At 42.0% G+C, this 18300-nt stretch overlaps 1 protein-coding gene across 1 annotated transcript in view; it reads left to right on the top strand.

Moving 5' to 3' along the window:
• CSMD2 (CUB and Sushi multiple domains 2) overlaps positions 1-18300 on the top strand; it is a 797331-nt gene that overhangs the window by 502929 nt on the left and 276102 nt on the right. Inside the window, 1 exon segment of the mRNA XM_064281672.1 lies at positions 17821-18147. Coding sequence (XP_064137742.1) covers positions 17821-18147 — 327 coding nt within the window.

Raw genomic sequence — 18300 nt, 5'->3', positions numbered from 1 at the left:
AGACTTTAGATAATACCTCCCACACACCAGGCACCATGCTGCCCTGGACGCCTTCACAAGCTTTATCACATTGAATCTTCACAACAGAGCTGTGATTTAGAAGTTATTAACCCAATTTTTATACATGTTGAAACAGACGCGATAAGACAAAGTAGCCCCCGCTCTCCTTCCCCCCCAAAAAAGGTGTAGAGTTAGTAAGTGAAAGATGGCATGCAAACCCAAATTATTCAGAAGGATTTGTATTTCTCTGCTTCAGCTTTAGGGTGGTGGCTAGGTTTGGCTACATATATTTTCCAAAGAATTTGTCACTTATTTCAAGGTAAAAGCTGAGTCCTAGGAGTGTGGGCTCAGCATCTTCCCAGGATCAAATAGCAGGGAACTTCATGCCTTGTTCCTTAAGGTGTCAGAACCTGGCCTGTGAGCTGGCAACATATCCTCAGCCAGCAGCTTAGAAGTAAATGAGACCCGAGTTCAGAACCTGGCCTTGGAAAAATCCTATGAGCATCTCAACGAAGAGGGTCTAAAGGCTAGGTAAGAGCCAGGAATGGTTTATTGTTGTTATGTGCCGTTGAGTTGGCTCTGACTCATAGTGACCCTATAGGACAGAGTAGAACTGCCCCATAGGGTTTCCAGGGCGCGGCTGGTGTATTCAAACTGCTGATCTTTTGGTTAGCAGCCAAACTCTTAACCATTGGTGGGCATTATTCTAGAGGTACCGTAAGGATCAAGAATCCCTGGGTGGTACAAATGGTTATTGCACTTGGCAGCTATCCTAAAAGGTTGGAAGTTTGAGTTCACCCAGAGGCATCTCAGAAGAAAGGCCTGGTGATCTACTTCTGAGAAATCAGCTATTGAAAACACTGTGGATCACAGTTGTACTCTGATATACATGGGACTGCCATAAGTTGGAGTTGCCTCAACTGGTAAGGATAACTGGTAGTAAAGATAAAGCCTGGCTGCATAGTAATCCCAACCCAGAACCCAAAACAAGGCAGTGGGTAATGCCCAGAAGATGGACAGGCCGTGGCATCATGGTGATAAGCAGTCAGGTAATTTATACCCAGATCCTAGCCAACCATTGAGGGGGTACGGAGAACAGGGTCCAGCCATAGGACACAAAGACATAGCAGTTATCCCCACCAGTGAGCTTTAGCTTAGGATTCCAGTTCCAGAAGGGGATCGGAATGTGAATGAGGAGCTTGAAGCAGAAGCTACTCCTTTGGGGTTAAGGATACTTTTGAGGGAGAGACCATGAGTAAACAAATCCCAATTTGTTTAGAACAACCTGGCTTATACTTGTTGTCCTGGTGTAATTATTAATAGTGCCACCTTTCAGTCTGAAGTGTTTCAGTTTGGGCAATATGTTATATGGTCACCCTAACCATGAGCCGATGGACTTTAAGCCAAGAAGGGGATTGGGCCCCAGCCGGGTGACCTGGATGCTGAGGGTAATCTCTGAGCAGACCTGTGAAGCTCTGGTGATTGGCCCCTGCCTATCTCTCAGGGATCCAGAACCTATTAGCAGCAAGATTTCATTCTACAACCCTCAAGCTGCTGGGGTCATAGCTGTCGGCCAAGTGTGGCTTAGGCACTGGATGGGATGAGCCTGATACGTAGACTCCATGACTACAGCATTGAAGGGTAAGTGAGGGGTGGGAGGGACCCACATGACTCAACAGAAATGATTCTTAATGAATTTTCCAGGTGGACAGAGGAGAGAACCTTCTAGAAAGAAAACATAGCCTGGTCAAAAGCATAGACGAGGGGTTAGCTTTGCATATTTGTAGGACTGCAAATTGCCTAATATGGCTGGAATGTGGGTGCATTAGGGGTTGGGAAAATAAAGGCAAAAGAGCTTCTATGGGCCTTAGGTCATCGAGGGTCTTTTGTGTCCCTATGAGAAGTTTATACTTTATCCTTTGTGCAATGGGGAGACTTTAAAGGGTTCCAAGTGAGGATATAATATCATGAGAACTTGTGATTTAAAAATTCACTCCAGAGGCAATAAGAAGGATGGAGTCAAGAGGAATGAGATTTAAAGCCAAGAGACCAGGAGGAATATTGCAGTCAACTAGGAAGAGGGCCTCAGCTTACTAGGGGCATGATGAGGATGTGACAAGTACAAGAGATATAGAAGAGATAGGATCAACAGAACTTACTTACTGATTGGATATGGGAGTGAGGGAGAAGGAGTTGATATATTTAGTGTAGGCAACTGGGTGTTGTCATTCATGGAGACTAGGAATGAAAAAGGCTTAGGAAAATAGATAAAGAGCTCAATTTTGGACATGCATTCCAGGTGCCAGTGGGATCTCCAGTAGAGATGTACATCAGACAGCTTAATATAGAGTCTGGAGTGTGGCAGGAGCGTCTGGGCTACTACTGTTGATTTGAGAGACAATGGCATAAATGAGAAGAGTGTGGGGAATGAGAAGAGGGGAAAGCCCATAGCTGGATGGGGGCAGGACTGAATCGTTTGTTGATGCCAGGATCATTCTAGGTCCTAGAATTTAGGAGAACCAGATTTGGAAAAGAAGACCAGGAGTTCAGTTTTAGATATACTTGGTTTAAGATGCTGTGATAAACTACAAACTTACTGTCATGTTCTGAAAGACCCAATGTAAATTGACCTTTGCAATTCTATCCAGCTCATTCCATGTTCCTTGCTCCATTGTTCATCATGCTTCTGCCACACTGTCCACCTTCTGTCCCTCACATACCTAAGCCCATTCCCGCCTCAGGGCCTTTGCCCTTGCAACCCTTACTACCTGAAGTGATTTCTCTGAGGACGGCTGACTCTTTTTCAACAGGCCACTGTTCAGAGGTCACCTCCTCATATGGGCCAATGGACCATATCTTTCTCTTTCCCATTCATTCTCTTTCCCATGACGCAGTTGTATTTTCTTCATAGCTCTATTAGAATATTGCTTCATGGGGGCTGAGGACTTCCTTCTCTGTCTTGTTAGCTGTCAGTCCCAGCACACAGGAGGTGCTCGATCAATACTCATGCTAGGTGGAGACATTGAAAAGACCATTGGATATATAGGTCTAGAGCTTAGAAGGGAAGTCTGTCCTGGAGGTGTACATTTAAGAGTTGTGTGTAGAGTGGGATGCCCTAAAGAGAATTTATAATCTGAGAAGAGAACCCTGAAGTAGAATCCTTTAAGGTTCAAAATGTGAAAGCCAGGTAGAAGAGGAAAGTTCTCATATGACTGTACAGTAGCAGTTAGAGCAAGAGATAGAAAACCTATAGTGAGGTGTCGTGGAAGACCAGGAATGAAAGTGTTTTGGGAATGAGGGAGAGGTCAGCTCTGTTGACTTCCCTGCTAATCTAACTCAGAACACCAGTGCCCAAATCCTGCCTACCTGAGAGGTGGGCACTGGGCAGAAAAAAAGAAACACAAAAACTTGAACTATTGCTTTTGGATGAGATTGCATCAAATATGAATTTAGGAGAACATACTGTGTGTTCCAAGTCCTGGGGTGGTGCAAACGGTTAATGCATTCAGCTGCTAAACAAAAGGTGGGAGGTTCGAGTACATCCAAAGGCACCTTGGATAAAAGGCTTGGCGATCGACTCTCAAAAAAATCAGCCACTGAAGACCCTACGGAACTCAGTTCTACTCTCATGGGGTCGCCATGAGTCGGAGTTGACTCAGCAGCAGCTGGTTTACTGTGTGCTCGGAAAATACATGGCAGCATCATCCATTTTTCCTTGGTGCTCTTTTTGGAATGTGTGAGTTTCTAGAAGGCATCCCCAGCATTCTCAGAGAGAGCCAGTCCTAAAGTTAACTGAATCTTTTATAATGATAAGGATGAGCCCGGCTGGGTGACTAGCTTCACCCCTGACTGGTGTGACCTGCAGAGCCTCATGCAACCTCTTTGGGCCCAACAAAGTTAGGTGATAAATTTCACCAAGCTCCAGTGCCAAAGATAACTGAGATGAAAATTAACATACACTGGGCTTCTGAGCAGAAGGAGGCTAAAGAAATTCAAGGGTTGGTGTGAGTTTCTAAAGACTCTGCTTCCAGCTCAGCTATTGCATTAATCAGCAACGCTGCCTCAGTTTACTGGTCCAGAGACACACAGTGAAGCAAGAACAATCTGATGGGCCACTTCTGCTTGGGTGAGCACTGCTAGAGAAAATCGCCCAAGCAGGCATATTGGTGCTGCTGTAAATTCAGGGCCACCAATCTCAATCAAGCCTGCAATACCGCCTTGCAATCCATCTGTGTTTTTCAAGTCAGCCTGTTCCCCTCTCCTCGATGGAAACGTTTTCTACTCCCCTCAGACCTATGAACAGTCCCCACTCTTCACCTTGCTCTCAGTCAATGACCTTGCCTCCCACGCAGCAGGCAATGCCCTAAACTTCCAAATACTAAGGACGCCCAGCCTGGCGACCTGTACCCATCCCCACTCTTCCTCCCTCCTTCCCACCTTGTATAATGGAGAGATGATCAATCCTTTCTCCCATCAAAAACCAAACGTCCTATAGACATAAGTACATAGAAAAGGTTTTTTGTTTTTTTTTTAATGTGTATTTCCTTTTAGATTTTACATCAGGGACTTTCATACACTTTTAACCTCACGGTGAGAGATGCATTTTACATTCTAACTCAGTACGCACAACATTATAACATGTTTCTTAAACACTATTTACCTTTCCTACCTGTGATATACTCAGATATTTCCATTCTTTTTCTGTTTTTTTAAACTTTATTGTGGTAAGATAAATATAATTTTAAAAATGCTGTTTTAAGTGTGTAATTCAGTGACATTAATTAAGTTTACCGTGTTGTACAACCATCATCACTATCTATTTCCCAAAGTTTTCATCACCTCAAACAGAATCTCAATACCCTTTAAGTAATAACTAACCATTCTCCCCTTACCCCTGCCCCTGGTAACAACTAATAAACTTTTGTCCAGCCCCTGGTAACTTCTAACCTACTTTTGTCTCTATGCGTTTGCCTATTCTGGGGATGTGGAATCATACAATATTTGTCCTTTTGGGTCTGACTTATGTCACTCGGCATAGTGTTTTCAAGGTTCATCCATGTTGAAGCATGTATCAGAATTTCTCTCTATAACTGAATAACATCCGTTGTGTGTATATATCACATTTTGTTTATCCCTTCATCTGCTGATGGACACTTGGGTTGCATCCACCCTTTGGCTATTGTGAAAAGTGCTACAGTAACCATTGGCGTACATGTGTCTGTGCAAACCCCTGCTTCCTTTTTTTTTAACATCCAGCTCATGACCCACCACATAGATTTCATGACCTGTCACCAATGGATCGCAAAAAAAAATGAATCTGGAAAATTTTGCTATAGATTCTCCCCCATCTTCCATCTTCTTGGGAAACTTATGCCCTGTGTAATTTATCCTCCTGTCTCTTCAGCCTCTCTCCTTCTGCTAGATCCTTCCTGTAAACATTTACATTTCTCCAATACTCTCTTCCACATTCAAACTTCTCTAGCCGTTGTCCACACTATCTGTGTCCATTCCTCACCTCCCAGTCTCTCCTCATCCCACTCCATTCTGACTCTGTCTCCTCCAAGTATGTGAGACTGCTTTCACCAAGCTCACCAGTGACTCTCTATTGATGAAACCCAATGGATGGTTTTCAGCCATCATCAAACACAGGGCTCAGCAATATTTCAGAAGAGAAAACCCTTCTTACCTTTTTAAAACACACTCTTTTTGTGTTTTATGACACTTCGTTAGTTACTGTCGAGTCAGCTCTGACTCATGACAACTCCATGTACAACAGAATAAAGCATTGCCCAGTCCTGTGCCATCTTCACAATCTTTGGTATGGTTAAGTCAGTGGTCACTGTGTATTTTGAGTGTCTTCTAACATAAGGGGCTCATCTTCCAGCACTGTAAAAACCCAGTGCCCTCAAGTCGATTCTGACTCATAGCGACCCTATAGCACTGTATCAGGCAATATTCTGTTGTATTCCATAAGGTTTTCATTGGCTAATTTTCATATGTAGGCCACCAGGCCTTTCTTCCTACCCTGTCTCAGTCTGGAAGCTCTGCTGAAACCCGTCCACCATGAGTGACCCTGGAACTGTTTGACATACCAGTGGCATAGCTTCCAGCATCTAGCAACACACAAGCCACCCTAGTAGGACAAACTGATAGACAGATGGTGGTTTATGACACTACTCTCCTGTTTTATTTCCTTCTTCAGGCTGCTGCTGCTCAGTGTGCCTGCCGGCTTCTCTCCATTCTCTCGCAAAATTCCATGCTGGGTTTTTTGGGGATTTTTTTTTTTGCCAATTTGATAGCTGGCCCACCTAGTTAATTCAGGAAGGTCTCATCTTGTTCTAAGTTTTGTTTTCTAATAAGATTGTGCATTTTCCACATCCTTATTGATCAGCTTTATTTACTCTTTTTTTAATTGCATCTTAATTTCCTTGGCAAATATTTCTATTTTGGATGTATATCTTTTTATTGAATTGTAGTTCTTCATATAAAAAACATGGTAGATAATTTATGACTTTAAATGTTTTCTCTCTGCTTGTCCCTCATTATTTAGCTTTTGGAGCCCTGGTGGCGCAGTGGCTAAGAGCTACAGCTGCTAACCGAACGGTTGGCTGCTAACCAAAACGATCGGCAGTTTGAATCCACCAGCTGCTCCTTAGAAACCCCATGAGGCAGTTCTGCACTGTCCTATATGGTTGCTATGAGTCAAAATCGACTCTATGGCAATGGGTTTGTGTTTTTTGTTTTGTTTTGTTTTTTGGTTTATTTAGCTTTTGTTTATGGTGATTTTTGAAATCCAAAAGCTTTCCATTTTTGTAGTTAAAATTATTTTTCCCTTCAGATTTCTAAGTTTGGTATAATGTTAAAAAAAAAAAAAGTCCTTTCCCACCTTTGAGATTATAAAAATACTGCTTATATTTTCTTCTAGTACTCCTATGGTATAAATCTGATCTTTTCCTCGACTGGTTAGGTATTTGTTTTAGCATAATTTGTCGATCAAGCAACCCTTTCCTTGCTAATTTGAAAAGCCCCTTTCATCATATACTAAATCCTTGCATTTCTATGTCTATTTCTGCACTTTCTATTTGATTCCATTGATGACTCTTTTGAAGCCAGATTTTACGATTGCAATATTATGTGTAATAAATTATATGTAATATAATAGATACATATGCATGTATCAGTTATATGCTATGTATATTTAATAATATGCATGATATAATATAGATTATGGTAGTTGGGCAAGCCCTACCTCCACTGGGAGGAAGTATATGTCATGGTTGAGAGTTTGGACACTGGAGCCAATCTGGATCCATATACCAGTTTCATCACTTACAGGCTCTGTGACTATGGACAAGTTACTTAACCCCCAGACTCAGTTTCTGTATCTGTAAAATGGTGATAATAATAGTGCTCACCTCAGAGAGTTGTTGTGAGTTGAATGAGTTAAAACATATGACCCTCTTGGAATACCAACTAGCACCTCATAAGCTGTGCATACTCATCTACTCAAGAAGAACTTGCCTATTTTACCTGTCTTTCCAAGAGGTGAACCTTATAATTGTTTCAAGTTTCAGGGAAAAAAAGTGGTTTTGCATCTTGCCTGGCATTGTGTTAAATTTATGCAACAGTTCGAGGATAATTATCATCTTAACAATATGAACTTTTCATCTGGGAACATAGTCTGTCTCTCCATTTTTAAGTTTTCTTTTCTGCCCATCAGAAAAGTTTTGTTCTTTTCATTATATAGGCTGTGTTTGTAATTGTTTTAGGGTTGAATTTAAATTGCTAGCACTTTGCACGTAGGATTTCTCTGCACTAGACTGTAGGTGTGTCGGGGTGTGAGGAGGTGGATGTGGGTATGTGTATCATATGAACATTGTCTTTATGGGAGTATTTATATCATGATTAAATAGCGTGGCTATAGCGTGTTTGTTAAGATTTAAAGCACTGGCCATGAACTCACTTCATCCGTAATTATTTTTCAGTTTCTTCTAGGGTTTTTCTTCATAGTAATTTTGGTAATTCAAATTTTCCTGAGACATTCTCCGTTTTATCAAGATCTTCTAATTTATTAGTATGTCATACATGCTATTTTTTATAATCAGCTTATCTCCTTATTTCTTATTATATCCTATTATGTATGTGTATTTCTTAAGTAGACCAAACAGTGTCTCTTTTATTGGTTCTCCAAACCAGTTGTTGGACTTTCTAACCCACTCGTTTCTGCTTTTATCTTTGCTAAGCCGATCCTCTCTCTTTCCTTAGTTTTGTTTCATTATTCTGTTTTTAAACTTCTTAAATATAAATTTGATTCACTTTTCACTTATTCTTTTTTTTTTAATTTAATACTGAAAGAGACCATGAATTTTCTCCCAAGTATTGTCGTGGCATAGTATCGTCATCATTATTGTAAGTAGTCTATATTGACAGCATTTGTTTCCTCTTGAATACAGATCTATTTAGAAACGGTTTTATGAATTTTCAAGTGATTAGGAATTTTCTTTTTTCTTTCTTTATGGATTTCTAGTTTATTTGCACTGTGAACAGAAAATGTAGACCAACAGTTTTTGCTTTGGAGAGGAGTTTGTGGAGATTTCCTTGTAGCCTAATATAAGGTCCATTTTGTAATGTTCCATGGGCACTTGTAAGGAAGGTTGTGTCCCTTGTCTACAGGCTACAGAGGTTTGTAACACACACGCTCGTAATATTATTCAGATTCTCAACATCTTTCTTTACTTTTTTAACTTCATTTTCAAATTCTTTTATTTTTACAATAGTTTATTTTGTCTGATTCACTGCTTTGGGGCACAAAGCTTCCTAGTTATCATGTCTTTGTTTTGGAATGTGCCTATCATCCCGTTTTTTTAAACCTTCACTTTGGATTTTGTTTTAGGACGCTGTCAGGATCAGTGATGACTCCTTTTGCTTTTGTCAAGCCCCGAGTAATTAAATTAGCATTTTAAAAGCAGTGAAGCTAGCAATGACAACAGCAAGGAAAAGAAATAGCAAAAAGTTTTTTTTTTCAACAAGCCTCTTCTCTATTCATGATAATATTAAATAATAATCACATATTATGCATAGTAATTTTGAGTCAAACAATCATATGGTCTGCTTCGCTGGGAATGATGAAATGAAGAGGAATGGTGTCACATTCATTGTCAAAAAGAACATTTCAAGATCTATCCTGATGTACAGTGCTGTCAGCAATAGGATAATATCCACATGCCTGCAAGGAAAAACAGTTAATACCGTTATTATTCAAGTTAACTTACCAACTACTAAAGTCAAAGATGAGGAAATTGTAGATTTTTACCAACTTCTGTAGTCTGAAATAGATCAAACATGCAATCTAGATGCATCGATAATTACTGGTGACTGGAATGTGAAAGTTGGAAGCAAAGAAGAAGTATCCGTAGTTGGGAAATATAGCCTTGGTTATAGAAATGATGCCAGAGATCACACGATTCAACTTTGCAAGACCAACAACTTCTTCATTGCAAAAACCTTTTTTCAACAACATAAATGGCAACTACACATACACATGGACCTCACCAGATTGAAAACACAGGAATCAAATCAACTACATCTGTGGAAAGAGACGATGGAGAAGCTCAATATCATCAGTTAGAACAAGGCCAGGAGCCAGCTGTGGACCAGACCATCAATTGCTCATATGCAAGTTCAAGTTGAAACTGAAGAAAATTAAAACAAGTCATTGAGAACCAGAATATGACCTTGAGCATATCCCACTTAAATTTGGAGACCCATCTCAAGAAGAGATTTGACACACTGAACACTAATAACCGAAGACCAGACGAGTTGTGGGATGACATTAGGGACATCGTACATGAAGAAAGCAAAAGGTCGTTGAAAACACAGGGAAGAAAGAAAAGATTAAAATGGATGTCAGAAGAGACTCTGAAAGTTGCTCTTGAACATAGAATACCTAAAGTAAATGGAAGAAATGATGAAGTAAAAGAGCTGAACAGAAGATTTCAAAGGGCAGCTCAAGAAAGCAAAGTATTATAACGAAATATGTAAAGACCTGCTCAGCATTTCTCAAGCTGAAAGAGCTGAAGAAAAAACTCAAGCCTTGAGTTGCAATAATTGAAGGATTCTATAGGCAAAATATTGAATGGTGCAGGAAGCATCAAAAGCAAACGGAAGGAATACAGAGTCGCTGTACCAAAAAGAATTGGTCAACGTTCAATCATTTCAGGAGGCAGGATATGATCAAGAACTGGTGGCATTGAAGGAAGAAGTCTAAGCTGCACCAAAGGCATTGGCAAAAAACAAGGCTGCAGGAATTGATGGAGTATCAATTGAGATGTTCCAACAAATGGATGCAGCGCTGGAAGTGCTCACTCATCTATGCCAAGAAATTTGGAAGACAGCTACCTGGCCAGCCGACTGGAAAAGATACATATTTGTGCCCATTCCAAAGGAAGGTGATTCAACAGAATGCAGAAATTGTCTAACAATATCATTAATATCACATGGAAGTAAAAATTTTCTGAAGATAATTTCAAAAATAGTTGCAGCTGTATATTGACAGAGAACTGCCAGGAGAGGATATGGAACGAGGGATATCATTGCTGATATCAAATGGATCCTGGCTGAAAGCAGGGAATACCAGAAAGATGTTTACCTGTGTTTAATTGACTATGCAAAGGTGTTCAACTGTGTGGATCATAACTAATTATGGATAACATGGGGAAGAATGGAAATTCCAGAACACTTAATTGTGCTCATGCAGAACCTGTATATAGACCAAGAGGCAGTCGTTTGAACAGACCAAGGGGATGCTTCATAGTTTAAAATCAAGAAAGGTGAGTCAGAGTTGTATCCTTTCACCATACTTATTCAATCTGTATGCTGAGCAAATAATCTGAGAAGTCTGAAGAATTGATGCATTTGAATTATGATGTTGGCAAAGAATACTAAATATACCATTGACTGCCAGAAGAATGAACAAATCTGTCATGGAAGAAATACAGCTAGAATGGTCCTTAGAAGTGAGAATGGCGAGAGTTCGTCTCACGTACTTTGGACATGTTAACAGGAGAGACGTGTCCTGGAGAAGGATATCATGCTTGGTAAGGTAGAGGGTCAGCAAAAAAAAGATGAAGACGCTCAGAGAGATGGATTGACACAGTGGCTGCAACAGTGGGCTCAAACATAGCAATGATAGTGAGGACAGTGCAGGACAGGGCAGCGTTTTGTGCCGCTGAACATAGAGTTGCTATGAGTTGTAACTGACTGGAAGGCACCTAACAACAACAACATGCATAGTAATTACTCAGCCACTTGTCAATGAATTTTCCACCTTTATTATTTTTCAAAAGTCTGAGCCATGTGAGAACCATTTGACCTAAAGGTCTATCTGCAGTCAAATTTATGAACACAACCGTAACTACAAATTTATGAACACAACGGTAACTACTTCTAAAGGGGAAAGGCACCTGATCCCCCTCTTTTTTTATATATATATAATTTTTATTGTGCTTTAAGTAAAAGTTTACAAATCAAGTCAGTCTCTCACACAAAAACCCATATACACCTTGCTATACACTCCCAATTACTCTCCCACTGAGACAGCCCCACTCTCTCCCTCCACTCTCTCTTTTCATGTCCATCTCGCCAGCTTCTAACCCCCTCCTCCCTCTCTGATCTCCCCTCCAGGCAGGAGATGCCAACATAGTCTCAAGTGTCCACCTGATCCAAGAAGCTCACCCCTCACCAGCATCCCTCTCCAACCCATTGTCCAGTCCAATCCATGTCTGAAGAGTTAGCCTGGGGAATGGTTCCTGTCCTGGGCCAACACAAGGTCTGGGGGCCATGACCACCGTGGTCCTTCTAGTCTCAGTCAGACCATTAAGTCTGGTCTTATGAGAATTTGGGGTCTGCATCCACTGCTCTCCTGCTCACTCAGGGGTTCTCTGTTGTGTTCCCTGTCAGGGCAGTCATCGGTTGTAGCCAGGTACCATCTAGTCCTTCTGGTCTCAGAATGATGTAGTCCCTGGTTCATTTGGCCCTTTCTGTCTCTTGGGCTCGTAATCGCCTTGTGTCCTTGGTGTTCTTCATCCTCCTTTGATCCAGGTGGGTCGAGACCAATTGATGCGTCTTAGATGGCTGCTTGCTAGCATTTAAGACCCCAGACGCCACTCTTCAAAGTGGGATGCAGAATGTTTTCTTAATAGATTTTATTATGCCGATTGACTTGGATGTCCCCTGAAACCATTGATCCCCCTCTTTTAATCTGGATGATTGAGAGTGATGAGATCCAATCACAACTCTTTGTTGTTCCTCATTTGGGACAGTGAGAAGCAGGCTTATTCTGTTCTCTAATAGAAGCATTGCATAGTATCAAAAAAAATTTTTTTTTTAAAAACGCGCATGTAATTTTCTAAAGAGATAAAGGTTAGACCTTTGTAGGACAAGGCACACTTCCTTTTCTGCCCTTTTTGCATCAGGAATTACCTTCTGGGGTGGAAGACAGCTTCGTAGGGCCACTTTCTTGTTTATTAGTGTCAGCTTATTAGCCCCATCTCTTTCCAGATAAGAAAAGAAATATCTCTTGGCAGCTGTCCAGAAGACTCTTGGCCTGAGAAGAGTATCCATGAGTCTGGTGTAATATTGTAATATCCAAGGGACTGATGTTAATATTAAACTTTTTGTTGTTGTTGCTCACATTGGCCTCCACCGCTGCTTCTCAAACCCTGGCTGGGGAGCTTTTAAGACCTCTGATGCCCTGGGTCAACTCCATCATTTAAATTGGAATCTTGGGGCCTTGGCATTGGTAAAGTCTAACTCCCTTCTCATGTGAAGCCTGAGCTAATTGTGCCCCTTCTTTTACTTTTGACCACTCTGAGTTGTTTAACTGTGGGTCTTATCCCAAAATAAGGGCTGTGTATTTTACTGCTTTTGGGTGCCATTCAGTCGATTCCAACCCATAGCTACCTCATGTGACAGAGTAGAACTGCCCCAAAGGGTCTTCTTGGCTATAATCTTTATGTAAGCAGATTGCCAGGTCTTTCTCCCACAGAGCCGCTGGGTGATTTTGAACCACCAGCCTTTCAGTTAGCAGCCGAGTGCTTTAATCGTTGCTCCACAGATTAACTTGTATAAATTTATTCTCGTAAATGATGTCTTGTCTTTCTTTTAGCATCTCACCCTCTTTGTGCTTCTTGTTGTTTCCTTTGAATTCCACTTTTTGCCTAAATTGACTGCCTTGCTTTTTCCTCTTTGGTAATTTTGAAGATAAACTATTTCATATTCTATTAGTAATTACACTGAACATCTTTAAAAACATACTCTAACCTATATTTCTCTAATTAACCACAGAAACTGTGTAACAGGGTTTCTGACAAGATGAGGAAATTAGCATATCTCCTTGCTTCATCTTTACTCTTTATATCGGTATAATCTGGCAGTTTCTACCCTTGGGTATGGACAGAAATGGTGTTCTCACATCACTCTTCTCAGGAATATTTATTATACTGCATTCTGTTTTTATAGCTATGTTTATAGCAATTATTTAGATTTATTACTGTGTTGGTTTCTATGCTTGCCGCCAATCTTTTTTTATTTTTTATTAACCACAACTTTCCCATACTAGAGGCCTTCATTTTGATTCATCTCTTGGTTGGATAGAGAACATCTCCAAGTGGTGTTTCAGGAATGTTATGTGAATAGTTTATTTTCTGAGGACTTTCATATTTGAGAGCAGCTTTCTGTTATCTTTGCTGTTTGACAACTTGGCTAGAACACACCCTTTTCCTGCTTTAAATTATTTAGCGAAGCATCTGTACTATGTCGAATATAAATGTGTTGAAAGCCATGGCACAGTATTTTCCCCTAGTTTCTAGAGCTGACACAAGTGTTCACCTATTGTTACAGACTTTGGTCAATTCTGTTGGTTGGGGGTTGACTTAGGATGGGGATGTGAGGCACGTTTGTTCAAGTTACCATCTTTCTGGGTGATATCAAGGATTAGGTATTTATCAATTTATTCAACAAATATTGACTGAACACCTGCAGTGTGCCAGGCATTGTCAGAGCCATTAGGGATTCAGAGGTGAATCAAACATACTAGATTTCTGCTTTCATGGAGTGTATGTATGTGTTGGAGAGTGGGAGGGACAATCCATAACAACAGAACAGGCGAATAAGATCATTTGAAGTGATAAACAGAACTGCTGCATAACAGCTGCTCAAATTTTAAAATGGCGCCCTGGAGCTGTACAACACGGCAACCCTGGAAAAAGACTATCAAGACGTGAATGCCCATTCAGTGTCACCCCATGAGGGATGAGGGTAGGGACCCAGGTGACATTAATAAAATTCCCTGCAACAGGTCCATATGTTTGCACGTTTATGTTGCCCCGCCCCCCGCCCCCATCATCTTCCCTCTGGAACTGTAGGGGTTTTTTTTTTTTGTCTATAGTCTGTCTTGGTGTGTTGTTCTACTGGTAGACACACTCATGATTTGCCTCCTTCTGTTTTTTGTTTTGCCTTCAGAATAGTCCGCTTTGAATTATGGTTCCTCATTTTTTGCATTACACTTTCACTGGCCTCCCACAAAGCTGGAGATGGGATGGCATCGTATGAGCCTCTGCATCCAACCCAGAGCCCTCACTTCAGTGCCGATGTCATCCTTGGGGTCGACAGATGGATCTTCGGCAGATTCTAGAAACACCCCCAAGGATTCTGCTTTCAAACTTAGGACCAGTGAACAGTATTGGCCTCGTACTGGGACATATTTCAGAGATTGGCTAGGAGCTTGGTCCCTGGTGTCAGACTGCATAGATTTGAATTTGGCTGTACCATTTACTAGCTGTGTGACCCTGGCAACTTACTTAACCTCTCTGCATCTCAGTGTCTTTATCTTTAAATGGGGTTAATAACAGTACCTATGTCTGGGTGCTATTGTGACATTTAAATGGGGTAATTGATGAAAAGTGCTTAGAACAATGCCTGCATTTAGTAAACTCTCGATACATATATAATAATAATTACTATTAACTGTATCTTGTGTTGCCTAAAAGCTTTTTCATGTCCTCTCCTCTTTGCTCAAACTCTTCTATACTTATTAGATACAGGGATTACTGGAATAAGATTGAATATGGTTTAGGACACTTAGGAACTAGGCTCCATTTGCTGGGAAAGCTTCAGCAGTAGTTTGGAAAAGAAATAGCTAACACAGAAAAGGGGAAGAAGAGTGGAGACGGGAGAGTCAGGAAGAAACTCACAAGAGTCTCTGATACCTTTATTTTGTTGTGTGTGTGTTTTGTTTTATTTTGCTTTGCAAACATGATTTTATGATTCCTTTTTGTATTAGCTTCATTATAACTAATAAGTCAAATATTAGTCTTAAGGAGCAATATTATTAAACCAAACATCAATATAGAAGTTATATAAATGTTTATCACTTGAGACTTTTATATGTTAAAATTTTTATTTAGAATGAGCCCATATTATTTTTGCAATGAGAAAAATTAAACACTTTTTCATTTTGAAAAAAGTATCAACCAGAACCCACTACCATAATGCAATTTTTATTTTTTGGCTCACGTCCAGTTTTTATCCATATTAAAAAAACATTTAATAGCTATAATCAAAAGTATACATATAATTTGATGATCTAGTCTTTTACTTAAAATGATTTTTAACATTCCTCTTTCTACAGGGTTGTATTTATCACTTTAATGATTGCATTCAAACTGCATGACATTAAATGCTATAATTTACCTCACATTGTCAGGCAGGCATATAAGTCGTTCACAATTTTTTGCTGCAGTGAAATTACCTCAGTATAGATATCTTTGTCCATGTGGCTTTTTTTCTTTTGAATTAATTCCTAGAGATTACTGAGTTAGAATCTTCGAATGTTTTCATGGCTCTTAATAATTCGTATTCTCCCTTCCAAAAAGATTGTATCAGCTTTACCCTAAAGCTGTCCAGGAATGTACATACTAGTTTCCATGAAGCCTCAACAGTATTGGGTTTTATGTTTGTCTTTTTCTTTCTTTCTTTCTTTTTTTCCCAGTGAAATGGACTCTTTCTCCTGTTGATTTTATTATCTCTCATATGAATCTTCTGGTCATACTCTTTGCTCCTGTAACTACTGAGGTCTTGGCAATGTTCTTGTACACTTATAAAAGCTCTTGATTCAGTACTGATATTTGCCCTTTGTCATATTCGTTGCAGTTATTTTTCCATTCTATTATTTTCCTTTTTTAATTTTTGTTTAGTTTTTGTTTGTTGGTCTTTCTATAGACAGCAATTTAGATCACTTTCCTTGCCTAGTCCCTGTTACAGGGCCTGTCAGGAATTAGCATGAAAAGAGTGTAAAATAAGGGATTTCAGAGGAGTGACCCTTAGGTAAAGTAGAAGAGAGGTGCCAGGAAGTGGGCAGGGCACCAAGATGAGGTCTTTAAAGCTTTAAAACTTTCGTACAGGAAAGGCAGGCTTTCTCCAGCCCTTCCTCAGCATGGTTTTAGAGCCTGAGGCTGTGGGAATTCCTGTGGCATGCCTACTGTTTCCCCACCAAAATCCTTTAAAGGAGGGAAATGGACTTGGAACAGTTCCACCCTGGTTACTTGCATGGTGGCGGTGGCAGTGGTGGCAGCACTGGTGACGGCAATGGTGGTGGTGATGGCGGTGGTGGCCGTGGCGCTGATGATGGTGGGGTGGCGGTGACAGTGGTGGTCATGGCAGTGGCAGTGACAGCAGTGGTGGTAATGGTGGTGGCAGTGGTGGTGACAGTGGTGATGGTGGCGGTGGTGGTGGTGGCAGCAGCAGTGATGGTGGCAGTGACGGCAATGGTGGTGGTGATGGCGGTGGTGGCAGTGGTGCTGATGATGGTGGGGTGGCGGTGACAGTGGTGGTCATGGCAATGGCAGTGACAGCAGTGGTGGTAATGGTGGCGGTGACAGTGGCAGCGGTGACACTGGTGGTGGCAGCCGTGGTGGCAGCGGTGGTGGTGGTGGTGACTGTGGAGGTGACGGAGGTGGTGGTGGTGGTGATGGTGGTGGTGGTGGTGGCAGTGGTGGCAGTGGTGCTGATGATGGTGGTGGTGGCAGTGACAGTCATGGTGGCAACAGCAGTGACAACAGCAGTGGTGGTGGCAGTAACGGCGGTGGCAATGGCAGTGACAATGGTGGTGGTGGTGGTGACAGTGGTGGTGGTGGCAGTGGTGGCGGTGGTGACAGTGGTGGCGGTGGTGACAGTGATGGTGGCAGTGGCAGCGGTGGTGGTGGTGGTGGTGGTGGCAGTGGTGGCAGTGGTGGCAGCAGTGGTGGTGGCAGAGATGGTTATGGTGGTAGTGGCAGTGGTGGCAGCAGTGGTGGCCGTAGTGGTGTGTGCATAATCCTCTGCACCGAGAGTCAGAAATACCCTCGCTTGAGAGACTTTCCTCTGAGTTGAGCACTGCCTGTTCCTTCTGCTGGAAACCAAGCTGAGAGAGTTAACTTGCTACCCTTAAGCTCAGATGTGGGCTTGTCCCCAACACAAAGGACCACAGAGCATGCAGGCATTGGCTGGAGTGAGTGCACTGCCAGAGGGAAAGGGAGCCAAAACAAGACAAACCCTCCCGTGTCTGCTCTTTGCCAAAGGGACCCTTCCCCAGCCTATGCCTAGCATGGAGCCAGCATGTTTCCTGCCTAGAGCTCTAAGCCCAGCCAGTCCAGCCCAGCCCTGTGTCACCCTTTCTTTCTTTCTCTTGTCCTTGAGACTAAAAGAATGGTCCCTTGCCAGCCTTCAGTGGCCCTGGCAGAGTGCCAGAAACACCTGCTGACCTCCGCTGCTCTTCTCTTGCAGTTTCCTGCTTCTTCAACTTCACCAGCCCCTCTGGGATCGTCCTGTCCCCCAACTACCCAGAGGACTACGGCAACCATCTGCACTGCGTCTGGCTTATCCTGGCCCGGCCTGAGAGCCGCATCCACCTAGCCTTCAATGACATCGACGTGGAGCCACAGTTTGATTTCCTGGTCATCAAGGATGGGGCCACAGCTGAGGCCCCAGTGCTAGGCACCTTCTCGGGAAACCAGCTCCCCTCCTCCATCACCAGCAGCGGCCATGTGGCCCGTCTTGAGTTCCAGACTGACCACTCCACAGGGAAGCGGGGCTTCAACATCACCTTTACCAGTGAGTTCTCCCTCTGTCCCCAGCTGACCATCCATCTGAGTGTTGGCCTCCAGAATAGTTGACGGTGTTCCTGGGAGGAGTGTTGATGGGGTGGGCCAGACCAAGGCCGTTGCTGGGCTGCAGCGCTCAGCCAGGGGGCTCTCAGTGTGACCA

The sequence above is a fragment of the Loxodonta africana genome, chromosome 3 (assembly GCF_030014295.1).
Source record: "Loxodonta africana isolate mLoxAfr1 chromosome 3, mLoxAfr1.hap2, whole genome shotgun sequence".
In the NCBI taxonomy this organism is placed as follows: domain Eukaryota; kingdom Metazoa; phylum Chordata; class Mammalia; order Proboscidea; family Elephantidae; genus Loxodonta; species Loxodonta africana.
Note: the sequence above shows the minus strand (reverse complement) of the source record. Positions and strands in the feature narration are given on the sequence as shown.